General features: G+C 42.5%; 1 protein-coding gene across 4 annotated transcripts in view; it reads right to left on the reverse strand.

Moving 5' to 3' along the window:
* dock8 (dedicator of cytokinesis 8) overlaps positions 1-25,710 on the reverse strand; it is a 78,565-nt gene continuing 52,855 nt past the window's right edge. For all 4 annotated transcript variants that reach the window (XM_084056007.1, XM_084056006.1, XM_084056008.1 and 1 more), the window contains 20 exons: positions 25,338-25,501; positions 24,941-25,083; positions 22,431-22,613; positions 21,634-21,760; positions 21,159-21,246; positions 20,589-20,685; positions 19,733-19,867; positions 19,222-19,374; positions 14,646-14,804; positions 13,856-13,956; positions 12,012-12,204; positions 10,432-10,575; positions 9,867-9,998; positions 9,483-9,617; positions 9,109-9,198; positions 8,165-8,401; positions 7,392-7,535; positions 5,526-5,632; positions 2,680-2,850; positions 1-1,774 (listed from right to left, as the gene is read on the reverse strand). In XM_084056007.1, coding sequence (XP_083912133.1) covers positions 1,723-1,774; positions 2,680-2,850; positions 5,526-5,632; positions 7,392-7,535; positions 8,165-8,401; positions 9,109-9,198; positions 9,483-9,617; positions 9,867-9,998; positions 10,432-10,575; positions 12,012-12,204; positions 13,856-13,956; positions 14,646-14,804; positions 19,222-19,374; positions 19,733-19,867; positions 20,589-20,685; positions 21,159-21,246; positions 21,634-21,760; positions 22,431-22,613; positions 24,941-25,083; positions 25,338-25,501 — 2,755 coding nt within the window. In that variant the 3' untranslated portion in view covers positions 1-1,722. The remainder of the gene's footprint in view (positions 1,775-2,679; positions 2,851-5,525; positions 5,633-7,391; positions 7,536-8,164; positions 8,402-9,108; positions 9,199-9,482; positions 9,618-9,866; positions 9,999-10,431; positions 10,576-12,011; positions 12,205-13,855; positions 13,957-14,645; positions 14,805-19,221; positions 19,375-19,732; positions 19,868-20,588; positions 20,686-21,158; positions 21,247-21,633; positions 21,761-22,430; positions 22,614-24,940; positions 25,084-25,337; positions 25,502-25,710) is intronic.

A 25,710-nucleotide genomic window follows, 5' to 3' on the forward strand; every position in this document is an offset into this window, starting at 1 on the left:
ATATTAAGTTTTATTTAGGTGATTGACCTTGACATTTTGTGCATGAAAAGGAATTATAATTCCACATACAATTCATGTTAGAATAAAAAAATAACAGGAAAAATGTACAGTTTCCAGTGCTTGAATGCCGCCACTACTATAACAAACCGTTACCAATTGCCTATACATTTGTATTAGGTGGAGAAAAAACATGGCCTCTATAGGCTATAACAGAAACCTAAATGGAATGCAATGTGACATTTACTGCCAAGTAGAGAGCTTTCTATCTTGGAATGTATGCTGAAAGCACAATATGATGACGAACTCATAAAACATCACAGCTCTGGTTAACAAAGAATGGTTTAAATTTGGCACTAGGTCTAAATATCCTAACAACCAATTTATTTACAATCAATTAAGACAACACTGCTATGTACAACTTTACTCAGAATGTATTGAGACCTGCATCACTGTGACACAAGAATCATGGTAATATAAAATGCTTATTGCCATTGATCTAAAAATGTTTCTTTTCCATAGAATAAAATGCAAAATAACCTCTCAAAGTTTGTAAACATTTTCTTTGTAATTATCTAATTCATAACCAGCATTATATATATTATCATGTGGATTTAAAGATAAGCCTCATTTATCAACATACAGCTAAGTTATGTACCATGACCAATTCCATATCTGACTTCAGTGAATTGTTTTGGTTCACTTTTAATAAGTTAAAACTCTGCTAATATCTACACAGGATATTGTTTCCAACAAAAAATTACATCAAGTATGGACTCGGGAATCAAAGCAGGAATTTGTTGTGGTGAAATCCTCCATCCATAGAATTGCTGCGCTGAGTGGCACATACAGGTACCATCCAGAGCCACTGAGAGGGGTGGGTGCTCAGAAGCCCTTGAGGGCACAACAGACTCATTTGACATCAATCATTTAGTACAAAATCGCTTCGGCACGCAAGCAAAACATATGCATATTCCCATTACACTATTCAAATGCACACACACATTTATTTTTCACATTTCTGAGTGCGCACATTGACATAAGCTTAGGTGTGTGCGTGTGCTTGCACGCGCACACACACACACACACACACACACACACACACACAGACACATACACACGGTACTGGCATCATTGGCACACAAGTCCCTGAGCCAGCAAGGACCTCTACTCTCATCCTCATCCAACCCGCCTACAGGTACCCAGTAAAATCCTCAGAGTTTAAAATGAATAAATTGACACTGAGGTTTTTGCTGTGTAGAGGGTAAGTTTGCAGCATTATCAGGACTTGAAGTCATCCCAAAAGTCAACACAAAATAGAAGCAAGAACAGAAACACTGACGTTTTTGAATAAGCCACACTGTTTTCACAATCTCCATCCCTGCTGTTACGTAATGTCCTTATCCCACTTCCTCCTTCACTTCCTATGACAAACAACTGAGTAAGAATGAAAAAAGAAAAACACGAGAATAAAGCAAAACACAGCAACCTTTAAAACAAAAAAAAACTAGAGAATGTGGGCTTAGAAACTAGATTGTGTTGTTGTGGACAGACACGTTTGTACTGCTCAACCCCACACAGCAATGCAAGCCGGGCATCTCCAGCAAGCCGTCCCTTTCTTCTGTCCTCTCCTCTTTCATCTTATCTGTTCTCCTCCCGTCTCTCTGCTGGGTGACATCCTCCCTTTTCCTTTCCGCAGCACTTGCTCAGATGAGCCACCGCATCTCAGGAGTTCTCCTCTTGAGTTCTGCGGAAACTCAACCGTTTGAAGGAATCCCTTTGGGGTGAAGAGGAGGAGGAGGAGGCAGGAAGAGCAGAGAGACATAAACAAAAGATTAGGCGTGAAGACAGTTGGTGGAGTCGGTAAAAAGGAGACAGGCAGAGAGAGAGAGAGAGAGAGAGAGAGAGAGAGAGAAGGGAAGGGGGGGCGTTTATATCAGGTTTGCACGGTATGCTAGGAGCACAAAATGACAGCGAGGTAAAATAAATCCTCACGTGTCAGACCAAAAAAGACACGCATTACATAGACTAAGACAACATGCTCTCAGATTGATTGAAAGCAACATGGCGTGGATGATGGACAATTAGCCAGACATCGGTCTTTATCAAAACATGCCTCTATCTGGTGACTGACATTGGGAAAAAGCAGGGTTCAATAAAAAAAAAGAGGGGATCATTTTCTCAACCACTTGAGCCCTATATACTTCTTTGTAAGACAAATAGTTGGTCTACATCTACAATATCGATGCGACGCATTGTGAGCTTGTAGATCTGCTATTTTCACTATTTTTGAGCTTAACTCTCAGCATTGTCTTCCAACAACCACACAATGTATTATAATGGTCAAAGTCTCTCTTGTCCAAGTCACACAGAGCGGGCAGAAAGGGAAAGTGTCTTTGGTGCCGAGTCACAGCAAAGTGGGAGATGATGTAGAAGTGAAAATTGGGTTTTAATTAATAGATTTGTCTTAAATTAACACTTCATATTTCACTGTGCAGTGACGAAGATTAGTTCAAGGATGCACTTCTGGAATGATTAGTAGATGCGTCTCCATTTTGTATGCATACCAGTGATAGTATGGGTTGATGTACAGGAAGAGAGAACTTTTTTTGACGGTACAGATTGACTGCAAGTGTGTGTCCATGGTTCTTTCAAAGGACACACCTGTCTACAGATATTTACCTGTTCTCCAGACGTGGTTTGATGATGGGTTTGTACAGCTCAGGGATCTTCCTCTCCAGCATAGGCCTCAGGCTTTCTCTCAGGCGATTGTAGTTCTTCTTCAGCTCCTGCTGATACTCCTTCTGGTCGTGTGTGATCAGGTACTTGTTCTTCTCAACCGCCTCCCCACACCTACACGGTGGAGGAGAGGAGAGGAGAGGAGAGGAGAGGAGAGGAGAGGAGAGGAGAGGAAAGATGAGGAGAGGAGGTAGGTTAAATCCATTAAGACCTGAAGACCCGCTTCTAAAAAATGTCTTCTAAATCCTATCATTTTTTTGAAAAAAAATTATGTTGCTATAATATCAGTGGTTCTCAAAACATTTTCATGTCAAGGACCCCCAAAATTATATGTATTTGGTCGCCAACCGGCCATCAAAATATTTTGTTCCAGGGACTCCCAGAAGCAAATATTTGAGTTTTTTTTTTTAATGTATTTAAAGATTTGCAGAAATGTTCAAGATTTTTCAAAAAAAGCAGATCTACAAGCTCGTAGTGTGGCACTCTGTGCTGCACTATGAGATTGTATATCTGCTATTTTTGAATAGCCAAAGAAATGTAAAAATGACACAGATGCTTTCCCGGATTGAATGGGATAAGTGAAAAATGGCTAGTTGAATGGTAGAATTGATGGATGAATGGATGGATGGATGGATAAATGAATTAATGAATTAATGAATGGCTACATGACACCACCTATACTTCGTGCACAATTCCTCTCTAAGGGTTAACAATGTGCTTGACAGTATATGGAACGACCTTGTTAGTAGTTCCCAAGTATTCTCTGCTATAATGAGAACCTAACGATGTCTTCCCTACAGGGCTGTTTCCAAGACGGCTGTAATAGCAGTGGAACGAAATACATTTTCACGGTCGCAAATGGCTGAGAAATAAAATCCTATTCTTCCCGTTGTGCTGAGAAGGGGAGAGCACATGGTGACAGCTGAACACCACAGGGTCTGAAGTTAGCACAGAGGACAGGTATGAGGGTGTTCCATCATGACATGTACTGTATAATGGCCAAATCCTGGTGTGGGCAGGAAAGCCGAGAGACGGTGAAGATTGCAAACACATGTCCGAGTTTATCTCTCTGCTTTTAATGAGAGTAATATGGAGAACGGCAATGTTGTGTAACGGTATACAGTATATGTGCACGTCGTCTATGAACAGCACAAGACTGCCGAGGAGAATTTTCCATCTGCGGATGTTTAATTAACTCACTTCCTGGCTTGCAATGTACAGAATGCGACTGTGAGTCTGTGAATGATATTGTATTTGATAAATTCAAAGATTTACTTGCCAGGTAATTCCTTGTTATATCTGACCCATAATAGAGGATTCTGATTACAAAAAAGTTTGAATTACTTCGAACAAATCGTGCTCCCTGTACTCATTTCCTCTTCCCCTCAAATCAGAAGCTCTCTCATACAGTAGCATCGCACAGTCCACAAAAAGGGCAAAAATGTGCGCGTCTGCCCGAGTGTCAAATTATTTTGTTGTGGTTCCTCAGACATTGTAGCATTAACAATAATACAAATATTAAATATAATAAACAATAACATAGAAATAAATAAAAGGAATGATTCCATTATGCCGATCGGAGCTGGGGCCAATAAATACCCGTGACTACCGAGTCATTTGTCCTGATAATGAATGTCAATTGAAACCTCTTTCAGTAAAGACAAAAGCCAGATGTTAGTGGGAGTTAGTGTTTTTTTAGTCCATCGGCAAAAGGGCTTAACCACATGAACCCTGGCGTCCCCATTATGGGGCGAACATTCAGTGAGAATAGCAGATCTACAAGATCTACAAAATTGCCCTTTATAATGATGCTGATACAGTGTATAGAGTCACTGCGGGCAGAGTTACTTGTTACATACACACAGACAGCCTCAATAATAATAAGAATAAAACATTACACAGTGAAATAACCAGGACTACAGTAATGGGTGACATTTGAAAAATGAGCTCTAACGTATGAGGCTGATGACTGGAAAGAATAATTTCCATAATTCAATTTGGAAACAAAAAAAAACATGGCATAGTTGAAAGGTTAAGTCTTGGCATACTGTAGAAACAGGTCTCACCTTGCATGCATTAGGGGAAAAACGTAAATGTTTTGGAAATTACAGTAAATATTTGCTGGCCTGCTCGCAGCAATCAAGACAGCTGGAATGTGATCTACTGTAAGCTAAGGATATTAAAATGAACAGATTTCCCTGTTACGTAGATGTATACACACATGCATATAAACACACTCAGATGTTTTGAATATTCAAAAATATATTCAAACAACTCTTGGGAACAATCATGTTTTGCAACTGCATTGAAATTAAAACCAGCTGAGCAATATTATGGGGGAAAAACATCTTTATATGTCATATGGGAAATGAAAAAAGACACCCTGTCACGATGAGTTATAATAAATCACATTCATCATACCTGTCAGTCTTCCCTGAAGTATCATCAACTATTTAATGTATATTATCAGCCACATCTCTCAGTCACAGTACCCTCTTTACATGGTAAAATCCTGAGTGTTCATTTAACTCAACGAGTCAAAAAGTGTACAAATGGATCCGAAATGAACACTCAGGATTTTATAGTGTACCTACAGATCTAATGTGAGCTGTTAGTGACGATCAAGAGAAAGAGGAATGAGAATTCAAAGAAGGGTAGAAATAAAAATGATGGCGGAGTCTGTTTGGATACTAGTCCACCACAGGTTCAAAGGGCTTTCCCCCACTTTTCTGAGTTGTCGCTACACGTTATTTACGTTAGACTGGCTCTGGATTTGGACCGGATCGTACCTCATGATGAACTCTTTAAAACACAGCCGTAGTTTGTTGTGGTGACGGAAGAGCTTGGGGTCCGCTGGGATCTCATTCAGGAAGACCTGGGCCACCTCCAACGGGCCCTGCAGAGGGAGCGGTTGAGAGCAGGACAGGGAGAGAGGAAAAATAAGAGAGGGAATCAAAGAAAGAGAAAGGAAAAGTCAGAGGACACGAGGGAGAGAGAGATGGAAAAAAAAAAGAGGGAGTTCAACTGTTGTGCATGTGAGTGCGTGTAAGGAAAGAACAGGGTGAAGAATTCTTCTCTTTCACTCTGAGGAAGATGGCTTGCTACAGTAAGTGGATGAACTGCTACAGCAAAGAACCAGATTTCGAATGAACACATGAAACACCCCCGTGCTGACCTGCCATTTGTCCTCCCTGTGTGAGATCTTGTTATCCTATCATAAAACCACAGCGAGGCTCATGCACCCACTGTCATGACAGACACATTTAAACAGAGCTGATTAGCATTACTAACAGCTCTCTTGGTCTGAACCCTGGACAGACATCCAGAAAACAAAACAAAAATATCTCTTCTGCTGATTACAGACAAGAGTTACATGTTTACAGGGGCTGCTGCTGAACATCATATTATACAGTATATATACTAGCGGTTCGGGCAGCTACGCGACCCTCACACCTACGTCGCACTGCCGATCCGGCCGATATGTCTGAGTCATAGTGTCGGGGGCTTTGTCAGAGTACCCGTTGTACCCGTCTGTCTGTGTCCCGATCTCTGTATCTGTAAGGCCTTGTCCCTTTTATGCCCATATATGGAGATCCCTGATGTCATCAGTATATGCCTATTGGCATGCCCATATATGGACATAATATTGGTCGGATCGGCGGTTCTGGACAACCGCATATCCGATCTACTCGACGGCGGGCACCGCACTCCCTTGAATCCTTGCCGATGCGCGAGCCAAGTTTGAAATCGGCCAGTCCCATATATACACATGACCATATATGGCATAGTGGCCGGATCTGTGGATCTGGCCAACCGGATCTCCATATATGCCTATATATTGGTCTATCAGGTTTGTTTATGGTTCTGCCCGAGACATAGTGACATGCCTATATATGGGAGTATCGGGTTTGTTTATGGCTATGTCTGAGTCAGAGTGAAGTGGCCGTATTATGCCGGCCGGCCCTCCCAGTATTTAATATAGGATATATATATATATATATAGATATAGATAAATAGATAGATAAAGATATATAGATATAGTATATAGCCCTCATGTTGAAACAAGGGACCTGTCAGATTTAGAATATAGAAGATGAAGCAATGGGTGGGGGAGGGGGGGCTGTAGCAGCTAGCTCTGTCATTACTCCAACGTTTACCATGCCGGCCGACAGGCGCTAGGAGCGATCAGATCAAAGAGACCTGCAGTTCAGCAGTGTGCCATGCGGCAGAGGAACATGAAAGGGGAGAAGGGGATGCGAATTGATGTTTTAACTAAATCAGGAGAGAAGGCAGAGAGGAGGGGGGATTAGGGGCAGCGGATGGACCGAGGTCTTTGATGTGCAATCAACGTCACGTCTCCCCACCTGTGCTCTGTGATTACTGCACTATGGAAACTGTAAATGTCTTCAATAAATACAGGTAGAGGCCGGTTTATCTGCCCCTGACATGTTAATGAGAATCCCTCTGGGATCATGAAAAAAAACAAAGTGGTTTCTACGCAGAGGGCAATCATTCAAAAGACAGATCATTTGCCAATCATTTTGTTCATTGAATTAAATAGATCTCAACAGAGCAGGTGCTTTGTGTTATGACAAGGAGGGATTAGATGGGGAAACAGTAAATAACAGCTAGCGCTCCCCACTCCGTAACTGTACCTGGTTAACGGTCGCTCCCACAGCGCCTTGCAGCAGCATCTGTAACATCTTAGCATCTGGCTGCTCTCTGTGTGTGGCAATGGCTAACTCTCTAGTCTTCTTCTGCATGTCTTCAATCGCCACCTCAATAGGAGTCAGATCAAACTGGAGAGACAAGACAGAAAGAACGGTGAAAATGGGCCAGTTGTAAAATGATGCCATGGTGGGTGATTCCAAACTCTGTTCGCGGGGACACTCCGTTCCAAAATTATGTTTTCTACTGTCATCCAATATCAATATGAGCCAGTTGGATCCTGATTTGTAAGGAAACTCCTGTATCCTGTGTTCTTTTCTTTTCTTTATAACTCTCCTGCTCTACCCTACCTCTATCCTCTGTCTTCTCACTACAAATGCACTCGAAAAAAAGAATTTCACCCACTTCTTTACACCTGTAAACCTGTGATGTGACAATAAAGACGATTCTGTTTCTGAAAGCCAGAAATGAGAAGAGAAGAACCTAGGCCTTGAGTTACTTCATTTACAATGACATGTGAGTACAGGAACATCTTACAGGGATAAGGGCACATCCCTTTGTTCAATAAAATTGAGGCTCTAGGCTCAAACTTTAGAAACCACAGTCAAATTCCAATTCAACATAAAAATATTTGACATGAGTGCTGCATGCTTATAACCACGGTTTCAAAGATCAAAGCATTGCAGCATAGATCACAAATATCAACCATACATGCATACATTACATTTTTGTGTTATGCACAGAGGCAATGTAAGCCTACCTCCTCTTTCTGTATGACGTTGATGCGAGTCTTGATGTACGGGAAGGCGTGCATGGTGGTCAGGATGGTCTTCCTCTTGTACTGCTCGTTGAGCTCGCCCCGCGGCCTGCCGCTTTTGGTGAACGGCGTGGTGTACATGAAGCGTCGCAGGTTGAAGTTTTTCTCAAAGTTGGTCAGCCGGTCTTTCATCTCATAATCGTCGAAGTAGGGCTCCACAAAGGTGATCTGGATGTATGCCTGTATTTGGAGATGGTTTATTATTATTACTACCCAATAGGAATGGCCATTTAAAAAAAAAAAAAAAACATAATCGTTAATTAAAATTTGTTGTTGATTGATTAATCATTATTAATCAATAAGGAAAGGCACAATTGGCAATGGACGGATATCTGCTGTGTGACCCATTCATAAATTACCAATACAGCACAATAGGCCTACAAGGTAAATATACAACTTAAATCAGTGTTTAGTCAGTAGCCTGGCTTTCTAATGAAAATAAACTATTAATTATACGAGTATTCATCGATTACAACTCGTATTATCGATGAATGGTTAAATGGTTACTCATTAACATACCTACTACCCAGTATATATACATGGTCATTGAATGGTTCCGTAATGTACATTTAGTAAGTAAGGAGTTATTTCAGAACAGTTGCAACAGTAGATTAAAAGGGTTGTAAGTGATATTTGCATGTACAGTACTTTATTTTTTATTTTTTATAGTAAACATTGTTAAAGTGTTCAGTAACAGGGTGTTCTCCAGCTCGTTATTATACATAAAATACATTTTCAGATTGAGATACCAATCTAATACAATCAAACACTATATAGCAATAATTACTATCAGAATACAGAGCAATTTAACACTTATTTTAACAACAAAATAGCACCAACACCACCTTTAAATACAAGAGGATTCATTATAATACTCTCTCAACTACCTTGCTGGGATTGAGTTTGTTCCGGTCCACTGGTATAGAGTCTTTGATCATCTCCAAGGAGTCCTCTCCAAAACACTGACTGTAGAAGTTCTAGGTTCAGGGGATACAGTGATATACTGTAGTTTAATATAAAGTATAAAACACTGACTGTAGAAGGTCTAGATTCAGGGCATACAGTGATATAGTTTAATATTAAGTATGGTATGTAGTATAAAGAGTGATACTGCATTACAGCCGTATGACAGTATTACATTCAAGGACATTATTTCAGCTTATTATAGCAGTTGGATGACAGAAAGTCGAATTCTGCACAAATCACCCCCAACACAGACACATGCATGCACATGAATCATACACACTGTGCATGCACCTACCTCTAGCCTTTGGGATATCTCAGGCAGATGTGTGATCCTTGGTTCCTTGTAAACAAATTCTCGTTCATCCAGGTCTCCAAACTTGGCTCCATAAAAACCCACCCGGAAATAAGTCCCAAACATCCTCTTATGTCCCTGGAAGAAAGAAAGAATTAGATTCATATTGCACATTAAAGAACATTTAGTATTTTATCATTTTACAATTTTAAGAAACTACATTAAAGATAGCAGCTCATCTAGTGTCATATTCAGTGTGCTATCTGTTTCAAATAACTTTATTGACAGCCAGTAGGTGTCTTACCTTATCATTCTAAATTAGATATGCTGTGTAGTAATTAACCTGCCTGATGAAACATAAGCAAAAAAACAAACAAAAAAACATACCTTCTCAATGATGTTATCAAAGGCTTTATGCAGTTTGTCGTGCGTGGATGTAAGCTTCCTGAAATCTCTGCGTGCCTCCAGGATTGGGAGGATGATTTTATAGACTTCATTCACTGCCTCGTACAGGCTCCCCTAACAAGACAATCATAATACTGACGGTTAGAATAATCACGATGCTATTCATGAGGGAACATTTTATCTAATGGATCAATGCAAAGGGGAACGTTTAACATGAAAAGGTATTTGTAATTTAGCTGGGGACCCCCTGGAACCCCGTCAAGGACCCCTGGTTCACTTTGAGAACCACTGTGTTAAGGTTCATGAGGTTAAACTATGACTGGTGTAGCACTTTCAAGCCTCATTATGTGATACGTGGTAGTTAGTGATAAATAAGGGGAATTATACTGCCGTGTGTGAAAACAAGCCAACTCTCCCACTCCCCTTCACACACACCCTATGGAAGCCAAGGCGTGACAAACGTAGCTACTACCGGTGCGGTTTACAATGCAGCTTTAAGATAATCCTCTACATATTCATTTCAATTTTACGTCATCGCAGGCCTTACTCTGCTGAACAGCTCTGCCGCCTGCTCGAGCATCCCGACCAGCCCATGCTCTGTGAAGTAGCGTCCTGAACACACCCCATCCTCGTCCGGGGACAGGATGTCGTCCGACACGGCAGACTCCTCCAGCACGTTCGAGGAGATGTTCTGTGGAAGGAATCAGTCAGTTGATCAATCGGCTAGTGCCCTAATTAATCAAATGATCGATGGGCTGAGTCCAGCTGACCCACACGGGTGCACAAGAGGAGATGTCCTACAGTGGGAAATGGAACTAATCAGATAATCATTCGATCGATGGCCCACTGACTGCTACAGGTCAGGATGTCCTGTGCCGTGCCAGCCCCACAGCAGTGCTCATGTCTATGTGTGGCAGCTCACTGACTCACAGACATTGTTTGTTTTCAGGTGAGAGGGACAGTCTGTTCCCATGGACCCGCAGAAGCATGACTCATGAATGATCTGTTTGTCACTATTTTGTTCTCAGCTGAAGACAGTGCCCAAACACTGGTGTCTTTGGTAGGCCATAAGTAGAGGTGCTGACCCAGAAGAACCACTCATGTAGCAGGCAGGAAAATCAGGACACACGCTGCAATAGGTTTTCCCTTTAGTTCTTTTATTGATATCAACAAATTGATGTTACCAGACCACTGCAGATCCGACGTTTCAGGTCTGTAGTGATAACTTCAATGTGTTGATATCAACAAGCTATTTACTAGGGGTGTAAAAGTTAAAACTAATCGATTGAATCGATTATAAAAATAAAAAGGAACTGCTAATTTCATAAAATAATTGAATAAAAAAAAGGAAAGAAACACACAAAAATAGCCAATCTACAAGCTCATGATGTGACGCGTTGAAGATCGGCTATTTTCACAATTCTTGCACAACACCGTTTTGTGACTAAGTAAAAAAGAACACAATAAAAAGAACACAGTATTAATCATAGTTGCAGCCCTACTATGAAAAGAAAAGAAAAAAACGTAGAAATTTGCTACAAATTGCAAACTGCAGCGTGTGCTGTGCACCTGATTTCCTAGCCAGTCACTACTGTATCTTGGTACAAATGCATTCATGTTAAGCAGTGGTACCAACAGACCATTAGTTACAGTACAGTGTACATGGCTACGTTTTGAGTGTACAGCTCCCCCATCTGGACACACAGGCCGCTGAGGGAACCACCAGCAGCAGGGGAATTATGCAGTGTGGTGCATAGGACCCAACACCCACACCAAGCAAATCTATGGTCCCCTATCTGTGGCATAATCAAAGTTTTTGTATTTATTTTTATTTTCTTAGATTTCATGGTCATTTGTCACATGCCCTTACAATAAAGCTGTGGCAACACTGCAGGCAATTCAATTCTTAAACAATAAATACAAATACAATATGTGCCTATTAAGCTCAATTTACTTTGCATTCTAGTCTAAACCAACCTGCATGCAAGGTTCTTGCTTCTGTACATTCTGTGTGTGTGTGTGTGTGTGTCTGTGTCTGTGTCTGTGTCTGTGTGTGTGTGTGTGTGTGTGTGTGTGTGTGTGTGTGTGTGTGTGTGTGTGTGTGTGTGTGTGTGTTGTACCCCCTACCTGGAAGGTGACACTGCCCACAGGCAGGTACTTGTGGTCCTCCAGCATGCTGAGGTACTCTGCCACCAGGGCAGCGGCATGGACCAGGCACATGGCAGATTCCGTGTAACACTTCCTGTTGCTGTGCTTCTCCGCCATGTTCTGCAGCCAGGTCAGACGGAGGTCGGGGGACGTCTGGTAGCCCTTGGCTATCCTGGGGTGGGTTGAATCAGGCAGTCATCAGCATTGACTTATGGCTTTTATTATGGATGCTCCCCGTGCGCTACTTACAGTATGTACACAAGAGGTTTATTTTATTTTTCCTGTATTTTTCGATTGCATTCAGCTGTCAGAGCAGTCACGGCCAAGAGTCCATTTGGAGGGAATTTCATAGAAAAATAAATGTTCAACGTTACGACACTATGTCAAAGTTGTGAAATGTGAAATATTGTGTCCTTTAGGATCTGTAACCACAGTGCAAGCTTTTTGTATCAGCCCTGGTGTTTTTCTAAATTGGCTTTCATATCGGCCATTCCCTTTTCTTTTTTCATATCAGCGACTCCCTAGAGGGAGGTGTGTTTCTTTTTTCCCCCTTTTCTTTTCTTCTTGGGGGGGGGGGGGGGTGTATAGCCTCAAATACACTACTTTAAGCCACTACATCACATACAAAAAGGCAAAACTTAAACAAAAAGGATAGAGATAGCCTTCCTATGACTACATAAACAGTAGTGAAACAGGACACAATACAAAAAGGGGTGAATTAATGTGTCTAATTCAAGCCATACGAGTCCATATAATTAAGTATAAATATATGTAAGCATCTGGACACCAAATGTCAAATATAACATCGGTGTGTTTGTGTATGGGTGTGTGTCTGAGAGTGAGTGTTGAAGTGAAATGGTATGTGTGTTTTAAGTGCCGGAGTGTTATGGGCATTTTGGATTGTGTACTGAGGCAGTCTTAATGTATTTGTCATGAGCAATAAAAATATGGAAATGGTTTTCCAGTTGGCATAATGCACGAATAATCACTAGGAGAGCGACAAGCGTATAATACGGCGGGGCCCGTGAATGAATTCATTTATAGCAGAGTGAACATACTTTTGGGTATGAATAAATGTATGCATCTGGAGACCAAATGTCTCCTACACAAATGACTTGAGAGTGTTTGGGAGTTGAAGACAGAACGTCAGGGTGAGCACAGCACAGGTGAGTCCGTCAAGCTAACTAGCTATTCTGCTCAGATGCATAAACGCACGCGCACACACACACACACACGCGCACGCACGCACGCACACTAGCACGGATATCAGGTGACTGTGACTAAAATCAAAACAGAAAGTTGCATGATGAATGACACTTGTAGTAGGGGACATTAGCAGACATGCATGGAAGGCGCCTACATCAACATACCACACATGTATGCAGTCTTTGTGTCTGTTCTTCACCACATGAACACGCACACACACACACACCATTTTTTCATTTGCATATACACAAAGCTAGATCAGAGGGCTAAACTGCTACCACATGGTTGCCATAGTGAGGGCAGCAAATAGAAGCAAAACAGCCCAGACCACAGAGAAATAAGAACCAGCGGCATGACAAGACACGAGACACATGGTAGAGAGACAGAGTATAAACAGTATAGACAGAGAGCTATGCAGAGCAACAGACACAGACAGTGAGAGAAACACTGAGACACAATGACAGAAAGAGAGAAAGAGAGATACACAGATACGACATACATACAGTACTGTACAGATCGATATACAGACAGACAGATAAATTGAATAAACAGTCAGATGGATAATTATGACAAATAGGCAGTGAGATAGATACAAAAGACAAACAGATGTGTCTCACCTGTACATGAGGTCCATAAGCATCTCAGGATCTTCTTGGAACTCTCTCATCTTCACTGTGTCTGATAAAATACTGTTCAGGTTCCTCAGAAGCTCATCAACCTGTTGATACCAACACAACATGCTACAGCATAGTAGGTATACTTCATTGACGTGTGCTTTCAAATAACGCCGCAAAAGGGTCAGAGGCGGCGTCCCATTGGCTCGTAGTCCCGCGAGTGACAGAATGTTTGACAGGGATATTGTTTCCTAGGAGAACATACACACTAGCGCGGTTATATCAAGGCGATGGCGCAACGTAATTATTATATTTACATTTATATCATATAAACAGGTCGGCTGCCACTCTTAGTTCTTTTAGATCGCCTTTTAAAACACCCTTCTGTTTGCGGCTGCCTTTCACACAGTTATTATTTCCCCCCTTTCTCTTCTGGTCGATTTTGCAATGAATGGATGAGGCATCACCAAACGTTTAGTCTCAAGTAATTGCGTCGCTTTTTAGTCTTGTTTATTTGCAGACGCTAAATTGTTGGATAATAATAAATAGGTCTGTATGCCTTAAAACATTGCAGATATACAAGCTCACAGTGCATCACTTCGTTACACGCTGCAAGCTTGTACATCTGATATTTTGGAACGTTTTGTAATTTTACGCGAATCTTCTCTTTTGGGGTCCCTGGCACAATACATTTTGAGATGGGAGCCCGCGGCCAATTACATATATTAATTTGGGTGGTCCTTGAAATGAAAAGGTTTGAGAACCACTGCTGTACTGTGCGTGTGTGACTCACCTGTGAAGGCAGCTGTGTGTTCTGCATTTCCACATCCTCCTCTGCGTAGGCCAGGATGGTGCGCAGCGAGCGGCGCAGGTATTCCTCGTTGAAGTCTGCCGACTTGCCCACCAGAGAGGCCAGAGACATGGTCACCTGCATCTTCACCCTCGAGAAGTTCTGACCAGGAAATGAAAAAGACATTAGACAAGCATGCGGTGGGGAGCGGGCCTCGTTTTGCACCGGAGTCATTTTTAAATTAAAGTGGGGTCATTGTGGGGGGTGTTCCAGGAGGTCCCCGGCAAAAGTAGTTAACATAGCGTCACAACCATTTTATCCGCTTTATCCATTTATACAGTATGTTGGCTATTCAAAAACAGCAGATCTACAAGTTCACAGCGCGTTAACTTCGAGCCTCGTTGCGAGCTTGTATATCTGCTATTTTTTTTTTTTTTAAATAGATTTTTTAAATAATTTTGAATTTCTTTTAACATAAATCTTCTCTTCTGGGGGTTCCTGGCACGAAACATATCAATTTGGGGGTCCTTGACTTGAAAAGGTTTGAGAACCACTGCTCCAAAGGATTGTGGGACATGAGACAAAAAGCTGAATTTCAGAATATACTGTAACAAAGTGAAAGGTTTTCCTTCACTGTAAATCCATGGTGTCCATTTTTTTGTTAGTTACAATACCCTGTCGATGTAAATAAAGACACTCATTGTCTACTATTGTAGCTATTAGGCCAAATATGCAGTGGATCTCCATTCTATTATATACTGTATATCGTTGCTGTCGGGTGGAAACCTTGTATGTCCAAAACCGTTCCTTTTTTATTATCATTTAAAAAATAATTAAAATAAATGTGCTTTGGGAGTACATCCGGGCATACATACGCACACGCACGCACACACACAGTGGACTTCCCACAAATGTCAACAACACATAAAACCACTGGTTCACTCTGGTTTTACAGTATGTGTCAATAGGCTCACTGATGTTAAAAAGAGAAAATGAGAGAGAGACGAGGCTCAAGTAGATCTGAGTTCATCTGTAGCACATTTTGTTTTAGGTGATTTCATAAGGTAGGCTTCATAATAATGTTTTTTGGGGAAAATGTTCCAATTTGGGAAGATTTACTTAAGCACTTTCATCCCTGTGTCCATATTTTGGGCATGTCATTATAGACGAGAATTGTCAAGAATAGTGAAACAAAAATAGCAATCGTGGCATGGTGCTTATGGAACGGCTATTTTTGCTATTCGTCGTACGATGAAGTATACAGGGCTTAAATGGTTAGGAAAGGAGATGGGGTTTCATTTAAGCGAGCTGATATTGCTGGTAATGGAAGTGGCAAGAAGTACCCTCTCTGTGAAACTAAGTAAGACCAGCCCTGGAAGATTTCTTTCTCTCATTCATTCATTCATTCATTACCCCGTGTTCATTTGTCCCCCTGTCCCCCCATGCTGCCTCCCCATGTCTCTCCATTCCTCACACACAGTGGTGTCCCAGATAACAGGGCCGACAAACACCATTTTCCATCCATCTCAGAGCGTGTGTGTACAGTATATATGCCGATCCGTCTGTCTCTGTGTGTGTGTGTGTGTGTGTGTGTGTGTGTGTGTGTGTGTGTGTGTAGATGTGTGTGTAGCCCCATCTATCTCCAGTGCAGGGCCAGCTAAGCGGGAAATGATCTCCCATTAGCACAGACATAATCACCCATGGATCATCTCTACGGCCCCATTCTGTTCAACTGAGCATGGAGCCAGAGCCTATACGCCCATCACTGCCCCCCCTAACTCTGTGTCTATATGAGTGTGTGTGTGTGTGTGTGTGTGTGTGTGTGTGTGTGTGTGTGTGTGTGTGTTTCACAAGCAGCCTAAATGATGGCCTAAGTCAACACATCCCCCCATCTGTCTCTCCGTCTCCTCTCTCTCTTTCTCTCTCTCTCGCCCCCTTTCTGCTGCTTTTATCCCTTTAATTCCCTCAACCTCCCCTTCCAAGCCCTCCCTAACTCCACTTTAACCACAGAACGATGATTTTATTGATTTGATCCATTTCTGGGAAAAGCTTTTCTTTTTATATTACCACAATCTAATAGAAACGACAGGAGAGAGAGAGACAGACAGACAGACAGACAGTGAGAAAATGGAAGATGGAGGGATGAAAACACACATAGGTAGAGGTAGAGAGGAGGTTCTAATCTATAAGGATGAGTCATGTAGCTGCTATGCTAATTCAGATCAGTCAGTATGTAAACAAACAGGCAGGGGGACGCAGAGGGGCAGAAGTAAATCACCTTAAATTAAAGGCGTTTGTTTGTGTGCATGTGTGTGTGTGTGTGTGTGTGTGTGTGTGTGTGTGTGTGTGTGTGTGCAAGTGTCTAGTGCAGTGGTTCTAAACTGTTTAGCTCGAGACCCAAAAGAGAAGTTTGATGTTTCCCTGGGACCCAAACTAGTGAAAATAGCGAAATCTACCAACACGTTGTGAGCTTGTAGATCTGCTATTTTTATTACTTCTCAAAAGTAATTTGGTTTCTAATTTATGGCATTTCTTTGATTTGTGTATTTATTTAATACATTATTTTGAAAAATGTGAGCATCTTTTAAAATAATTATAAACATATGTAGGAAACGAAAAAAGGGATATTTACTCACAACCAAAATGTGTCTAAGTGCGACCCACAAATGGGTCCGGACCCAGTGTTTGGGAAACACTGGTCTAGTGTACACATGCTAAACACAGGAAACATCAAGTGCTGCAGCAGCTACAAAACAGTCTACCACAGTGAACGACACACACGTACCATCTCCTCGTCTGCGTTCCCTCCCTCCCTCCCTTTCTTCTTTTTCTACTTTGTTCTTTTGTACTCCTTCCTCTCCACTTCATACCTCTGACTAAAAACATTGTTGTGATTTTCTTTCCTCCGAAACGCTCTCTCTGCCTCCATCTCTGTGGCCTTGAGTCGCATTTGCTTGCACAAACGCTTTTACAAGCAAGCACACTTACTTTCTTTCAGTTGCAGAGAAATGTGCACACAAACTCAAAGCTAATATGTGCAGGCACGCGCGCACGCGCGCACGCACACACACACACACACACACACACACACACACACACACACACACACACACACACACACACACACACACACACACACACACACACACACACACACACACACACACACACACACACACACACACACACACACACACACACACACACACACACACACACACACACACACACCCTGAGTTCTAGCTGTCATTAGTTGAAGAAGGGAGGAGAATGGGGGGCTCGACAGTGACATATCTCCATGCTCACTGCTCAGTGACACATCCTGTAGCTGAAATGTTCTCCACTGCGCTCAAAATAGACATGGAAAAGACATTAAAGCCGGGCGGGAGAGGAAAAATGGAAACCATGGAATAAGAGGATGTTTGAAACACCCACCCTCTGCGTGTGTGTGTGTGTGCCCCTGTGTGCGCGCGTGCGTTTGTGTCTGTGTGTGCATGCGTGCGTGCATCAGAAGCAACCCCTGTGCTCTTAAGTGACCTTAAATGAAATATAATCTGACATTGAGGTGTTGAGATGCTGCTCCTCATTTCTCTCTATGCAGCTTTAGAGATTAGATAAAGATTGATCTGACAGAGAAGGAAGCAAATGACTGACATTTTGCCGGCAAGGGGTCCTTCCACGTTCCAAACAACAACACAGTGGACTAAAGGCAGCTATGTGAGAGAGAAACGGCGGATTTAGTGAAGTTCTTAACCCTGCCGACGACTGGATGCGTCTCATGAAAGGTTGCGATGTGAGAAAGTGACGGGAGACGGAGGGCTTGCTGTTACCATGGATAATGTATACAGTCACTACATCGGTGACGGCAACGGCAGTGAGTGACATTGTTTGTACAAGCACGTATCCATATAGAATCCCATGTGCATCCCTGCGCTGCGGTTGGTGCGGATCTATGAATAGGATAATATAATTAATGCGGTTGGATGACGGCTGGATAATGAACGTGTACACGCGGATTAGGGTGATGGAAAAGCCCATCCGCGCATCTCTAGTGTGTGTGTGTGTGTGTGTGTGTGTGTGTGTGTGTGTGTGTGTTGTGTAAAGTAACTAAGTACATTTACTAAATGTTTTGGTATTTTTACTTTACTGGAGTATTTCCATTTTTCAGTATTTTTACTTCTACTCCACTACATCTCATGAGGCAAATATTGTACTTTTACTCCACTACAATTATTAGAGAACTTTAGTTACTAGATCTGAGTACTTTTTCCACCACTGTGTGTGTGTGTGTGTGTGTGTGTGTGTGTGTGTGTGTGTGTGTGTGTGTGTGTGTGTGTGTGTGTGTGTGTGTGTGTGTGTGTGTGTGTGTTGACCCATGTTGACTGTGAATAAGTCATTTAATAAGTCATTTAGATCCTGTACATTAGGAACTTGTTTGGACTCATGCACTGAGATACATGTTATTTCGGATGTATATACTGTATAGGACATCAGAAGCAACTGAAAAATATGTGGGCCCTTATAATGTATTTTATAATTGTGGACTCAAATAAAGAGATTAAAATGTGTGTGTGCTCACGCTGGCATTGCTGTAGCTGTATCTCATGATGAGGTAGAGAGTGGCACAGGCCTGGCTCCGGTTCTCGTCCACATGGCTGCTGCAGTACTGGAGAACCTTCTGACAGAGGTCTGCACACTGCTCCGCCTCCTCCTCGAACAACAGGTCCCCAAACTACACACACACACACACACACACACAAACACAAACACGTACGTACGCACACAGATTAATCCATTAAGACCGGGAAAGCATCCGTGTCATTTTAAGATTTCTTTGGCTATTCAAAAATAGCAGATCTACAAGCTTGTAGCGTGGCATCTGCTATTTTTGAAAAATCATGAAAATGTGTGCAAATCTTTCAATATATATATTTTTTTGGGATGGAACACTAAAAGCGAAACAGATTATCCACTAGCCAAAAGGGGAATCACCCCTTCAGGCAGAGTCTGAGCCACTCTGCTACATACAAACGCACACTGACACACACACACACACACACACACACACACACACACACACACAGCTGTACCTTGACCACCAGTGCTCGCAGTGTGCTGAAGGTGTGACAGAGGAACGTGGTGCTCTGGTTGCAGGTGAGGCAGTGGAGCAACACCCTCAAGACCCCGCCCACCACGCTGTCCTTACAGTCAGCCAATGGCACGGCCTGGAGACAGGAGACGGACAGCTCAGTCAACAAATCACAAGTTCACAACAGGCTAGCGGTAAACTCCCATCAGCACATTCACCACTTTCAACCTGGCCTCCCTATTTTGGGCATGTCATTATGGGCAAATGTTTTTTGGTTTATTTTTTTACATATAAAAGAAAAGATCTACAAGCTTACAATGTGTCGCAGTGACAGCGGCACACAGCTCAGCAATGTATAAATCAGCCTAATGATGTTGAAACCAGAGCGCTCTGAGATCAGAGCACATAGTATTTCCCATGGCCTTCTGCAACAATTTATGCAGAAAAGAAAGGCAGCTTTTGTTCTGTTCCTTCCATTTGAATATTCGCTGTTCAAAGGATTTTGTTCTGATTGCACAGCAACTCTAATGGTTATTCTGAAATGCATTCAAACAATACAAATGTGAGCACACCATGCACAGCTACGTTGTACCATTCACGTGATGCCGCATGTTTTCAATTCTTACATTTGAGAGGGTCAAATCAACAAAGTAAACCATATTCTGGTGTTTGTTGGTCTTATTGTTGTCTTGTTGATGTATCTGTCTGTTATGTCTCATATATTTTTTTAAAGAAACAATAAAAACGAATACATATTAAAAAGAAAAGTAAACCATATACACAAAGCTAGGCAGTGACTGAACAGGAGGCGTTGTGCACGTCGACAGTGTGTAAGGACTGCAACATAGTGTCCTGACCTGGACGATGGTCTCCAGCAAGTCCAACACTATGAGGTTAGCCTCTGTAGCCAGGTTCCCACTGATCACAGCCTCCTGGTCCAACTCTGCCTTGGTTCTGAAGGGAGGAGGAGAAAGGAGAGATACACGTTACAGTTACTCTGATGGGAGGAGGGGAGAGGAGAGGTACACGTTACAGTTACTTCAGAGCAGGGGTCTTCAACAGGGGGTCCGGGACCCCTAGGGGGTCCTCAGAGTTACTACAGGGGGACCACCAAATCTTTGTGTGATATGATTTTTAGTTTTTACATTAACCACTTGAAACCTAGCATCCCTATTGTTTTTTAGGTATTAAAAAGGTCTTAAAAGTCAATAAATAAATTATCACTTCACTGCCATCTGGGGAACCCCCCCCCAAAAAAAAAATCATGTGAGAACCACTGATCTATGACATCAGTCGTCTATGACGTACGACTCCAGAAATGGGTTACAGCGTGTAGAAATAAAAGAAAGATCAAATGAGAAAATAAAGGAAAAGGTGAAAAAAGTTGTTGTGCAAGAGGAGAGAGAAAACAGAAGGGACAAACATACTTGTCCTGCTTGTCATTGGTCTGTCTCCACTGGGTCAGGTCTTTCCTCCAGCGTAGGTTCTCCCTTTGTCCCATGGTCCTGTCCATTCCTACCAGGGTCAAAGGCAAAGCAATCAGACACTCACTTAACAGCTAATCAGTTGATAGCAAATACATCTTTAAAAGCTTGCAGGGCTTTGGCATTGCAAGTACAGTATGTGCCATCTTTTGAGAAATGTGGTATAGCAAACTTAAACCCTATTACACTTAGGTTGACTGGGGTCCCCCAGCAATCTACAGTATATCCCTCTACACCAAATCTGTTGGGGGGGGGCGAAAATAGCCAATCTACAAGCTCACAACGCGTCATGTTGTAGATCGGCTGTTTTCGAAGAAAACGTTCACCTATTATGACAAGCCCAACACAGGGATGCTATGGTTCATGTGGTTGTATGTTTTCTGAGGACATGGAGGAAGTGTCTGGGATGTCTGTGTACCTCCAACCCGTTTCATCATCTCTCCACGGGCTCCCATTCCCCTCAGCAGGGCTTCCTCCAGCTGGAGCTTAGCCTGCTGGGACTTCTGTAAGGCCTGGGTGCTCACCTTGTCACCGCTCTGCTTACCCTGCGATAACACACACATAGGGTTGTCACGATTACAAATTTAAGTTGAAAATGAATTGTCACTCAAATAATTGCGATTCATTATTTAAGTGTGTGTTTGGCATTGGAACATTGGAACATATGAAGCCTTTTAGGCTTCGTAATCAAAAATATACATATTTAATACTTTTTATACATGTAAAAATAGCAGATCTACAAGCTTACAACGCCTCACGAAGTGATGCGTTGTAAGCTTGTAGATCTGCTATTTCAGCTTTTTTTTATATTTGAAAATGTGTGAAAATCTTTCAACATGGAAACGATTATGCAAAAATTATTTGTGTAACACACACACAGACTTGTAAAAATTATAGTCCTGCCTACTACGAAGTGTAGTAGGGCATTCATTACTTATGTATTAATTTGTTCTAGACTAGAGGCTGCATGAGCAGTATTTAATGCAGAACAAATTGCACCCAGTGTTTGTGCATACCCAGAAGCCAACACGTGGCAGCAAACCCAAAACAATGCACAGCACAGTCGGGTACATTTTGCCTGAACGTCCGACTCATATTTACGCGCTACAGCATTTACTACACTGCGATCAAATACGAGATGCTTTGCAATGCAAACGGGGCGCTGTAACTCGTGCCCTGGTGTACAAGACGACATGACAAATATGCAAAACTGACCCTGTAGTCGAAGCAGGAAACGCAGATGGTGAGGAGCTCCAGCAGCTTGTTGAGCTGGGAGGGCGGCATATCTACCGTCCAGCGCTGGATCAGACTCCTCTCGGCGTTCTTCATCACCCACAAGAAACACACCAACAGGTGGCGGCTGGTGTCTGCCGCAAGGGTGGCCACCGATTTACCTTGCTGGGAAGAGGAGGGGAGTGAAATATGAAAAGAACAGGAATGCAAATGTTCAATCAAATATAGTACGAAAACTAATTGCACACTCTCTCACACGCACACATATCTCTAGTGAAGTCTGTCATCGCCGATGTACAAGGAGGGGAGACATCCAGTATGAGATATATAATGTTGTACATGTAAGTAACCATAAACAAATGACGTACTCAGTCTCACTAACATGTCTGCTGGTGCAGGACAGCGTATGTGCAGGCAGGGTGGCCACTGATCAACCAAAACAGCGGAGGAGAGCAGAGTACAGATTCAAAGTGATAGGATAGTGTTTCATTGCATGCGCACGCCAAAGATAATTTAAACAAGCGTCCTGAGACTTTGACGTGCACATACATCCTCCGTTCCTTTTATCGAAGTGTCTGAGCGTGTGTACCCGACCTATCAGCCACGCTTATCGTCAAAGTTTCGAGAAACAGCAAGGACGGGCTGACGGATCTCTTTCACTTTGGCCTTCGGTGAAGAATGTCTCTTTCTCTCTCTCCCTTCTTAACCCATTACAACCGGGAAAGCTTGTCATTTTAGATTTTTGCTTTGGCTGTTAGAAAATAGCAGATACACAAGCTCATGAGCTTGTACATCTGCTATTTTTGAACAATTTTGAAAAATCTTGAAAGTGTGAGAAAGACCGATTTTGAAGGCGTTTTTGTAGAATCGGCCTCGGGTCTTAATGGGTTAATAGGGGTTAAATCTACTGTAGATGTGGGATCTGATTAATTTGACTTCCTTCGCCGATGATGAATCGCCACGGCGGAAGGCTACTGCTGTTCCACTCTGTGGCAGCTTTGATGAATGTAGCCATTAACCTCCTTGTGCTTCAGGTGTCCCACCTATAACCTGGTTTTCCAGAAGCCACTTTCTTTCCAGTGGAGGGGCCAGTAGAATCCGACTCGTAAGTCGTAAGCTGAGCTGATTACTATGGGGGAGGGGGGGATTTAAGTCAGTCTGTTGCATTGTTTATGCATCACAACTGAATTTTTGTCCTTGATCCTGTACCGCGTATTAACTGGATATTGTGTTCTGTACTTGATTGCAGTTTGTGACAGTTGTATTGGTCTGTTTGTATAATTTGTGTTATATTTTTGTTAACATGTTCATAGTACTCCCATGGCCAGGTACATTTTTATGAGACTTTTTACCTGGTTAAATAAAGGATAAGATGACGTCCTGCAGAACAGGTAATCAAAATGATCATTTGTTTAATTGTTTGAGTCCGTAGGATGTCTGATAAACCATATATGGAGACATAAGTTTCTAACTAAACCAAGTTAGGCAAATAAAGACAGAGCACTTACTAGACCCTTTATGTGCCCATGGCAGAAATCGGGGCCAATGTCTTGCTGTGTGAAAATCCCCCCCCCCCCCCTGCCCCCCTCCAACTGATTTTGTGTAACAACATACATTACAAGGGAACACATTCATCTGTTGGAAGAAAAGCTGAGCGGCCGTAAGAGAATAGCGGTGTGTGTTCAGGTTTTTAGTGCCCGTGTTGTCGCTATGGCTTCATTTGATGGATGTGTGTGTCAGACGAGACGGCCCTGTTCACTTACGATGCCAATGCCTGCCCATAAACCATCTCTCCCGGACATGTGTGTGCGCGAGCGAGCGAGCGTGTGTGTGTGTGTGTGTATGATTTTCCACGATGGATGAAGTGCGTGTGTGGCTCTGACAGCTAATCAATCTATCTCCTAGGAGCTCACCTGTTATGAGGCACAACACACACACACATATAATATGTGCACACTCGTTTCACGCACCTTTTCAATTTCCAAAAGCGTAACGCACACTTAACCCATTAAGACCGGGAACGCATCTGTGTGTCATTTTAAGATTTCTTTGGCTATTCAAAAATAGCAGATATACAAGCTCATAGTGCGGCACCGAGTGCTGCGCTATGAGCTTGTAGATCTGCTATTTTGGAAAAATCGTGAATATTTGTGCAAATCTTTGAGGATTTGCGAACATTTGTAAAATATTTTGTTCCAGGGACATCCAGAAGCAAAGATTTGAGTTACAAATGTACGCTTTAAAAAGGTATATATTCAAAGATTTGCACATATTATCACGTTTTTTTTTTTAAATAGCAGATCTGCAAGCTCATAGTGCGGCACTCAGTGCCGCACTATGAGCTTGTGTATCTGCTATTTTTTTAATAGCCAAAGAAATCTAAAAATGACACACGTGTGTTGCGTTCCCGGTCTTAATGGATTAAAAAGCAAATGACGCCGCTGATATTCGCTATCACCGTTAAACCATGAGAAATAATCAGAACGTCTTACCATCGAGGCCATGGAAACGAGAGCGTTTCTTGCCAAGGTGTTGAAGGGGTTCCCGGCAATTGCCATGGCAACAGACTGATTGATGGGGGGGACGTTTTCGAGGTCGTCTTCAGTCTTGTTTTTCCCACCGCGACCCTCAGAGACTATGGAGAAAAGCAAAGGGTCAAACATGTTAGTGAAAGCAAAATAACCACAAAGGTGCTCCAATCAGGACTTTTCAGACGTGAAACAACCTCCTTGTGCTTCAGGTGTGCTGAAGAAGGAAGAAGAGCTTGTGTGTGTGTGTGTGTGTGTGTGTGTGTGTGTGTGTGTGTGTGTGTGTGTGTGTGTGTGTGTGTGTGTGTGTGTGTGTGTGTGTGTGTGTGTGTGTGTGTGTGTGTGTGTGTGTGCACCTTACCAGTGAAATCCAGGTTATTGATGGAATCGATGATAATGCCCACCAGGGGGAGGTAGAGGGTGGCGACCTTGGCCCTGACCTCAGGTTTAATACAGCGGTGGTCCAGGTCGTGGGCACACAGCAGACTGTATGTGGCAGTGATGGCTCTCCTCTGAACCTTACCCCTACACACACACACAATGAGGATGAAAATGACAGTTCAGCAGCCTGGAGGCATTGATGGCCTTCCACTGTAGCTTTACACTGGGCACATACTGTATGCACGTACATGTGCATGCGCGCGCACACACACACACACACACACACACACACACACACACGTTTTGTAGTAGTTAGATAATTAATAATTGACTAATGATGACACAGCAGCAAA

Source organism: Gymnoscopelus microlampas (assembly GCF_963454915.1).
Source record: "Gymnoscopelus microlampas genome assembly, chromosome: 4".
NCBI lineage: Eukaryota > Metazoa > Chordata > Actinopteri > Myctophiformes > Myctophidae > Gymnoscopelus > Gymnoscopelus microlampas.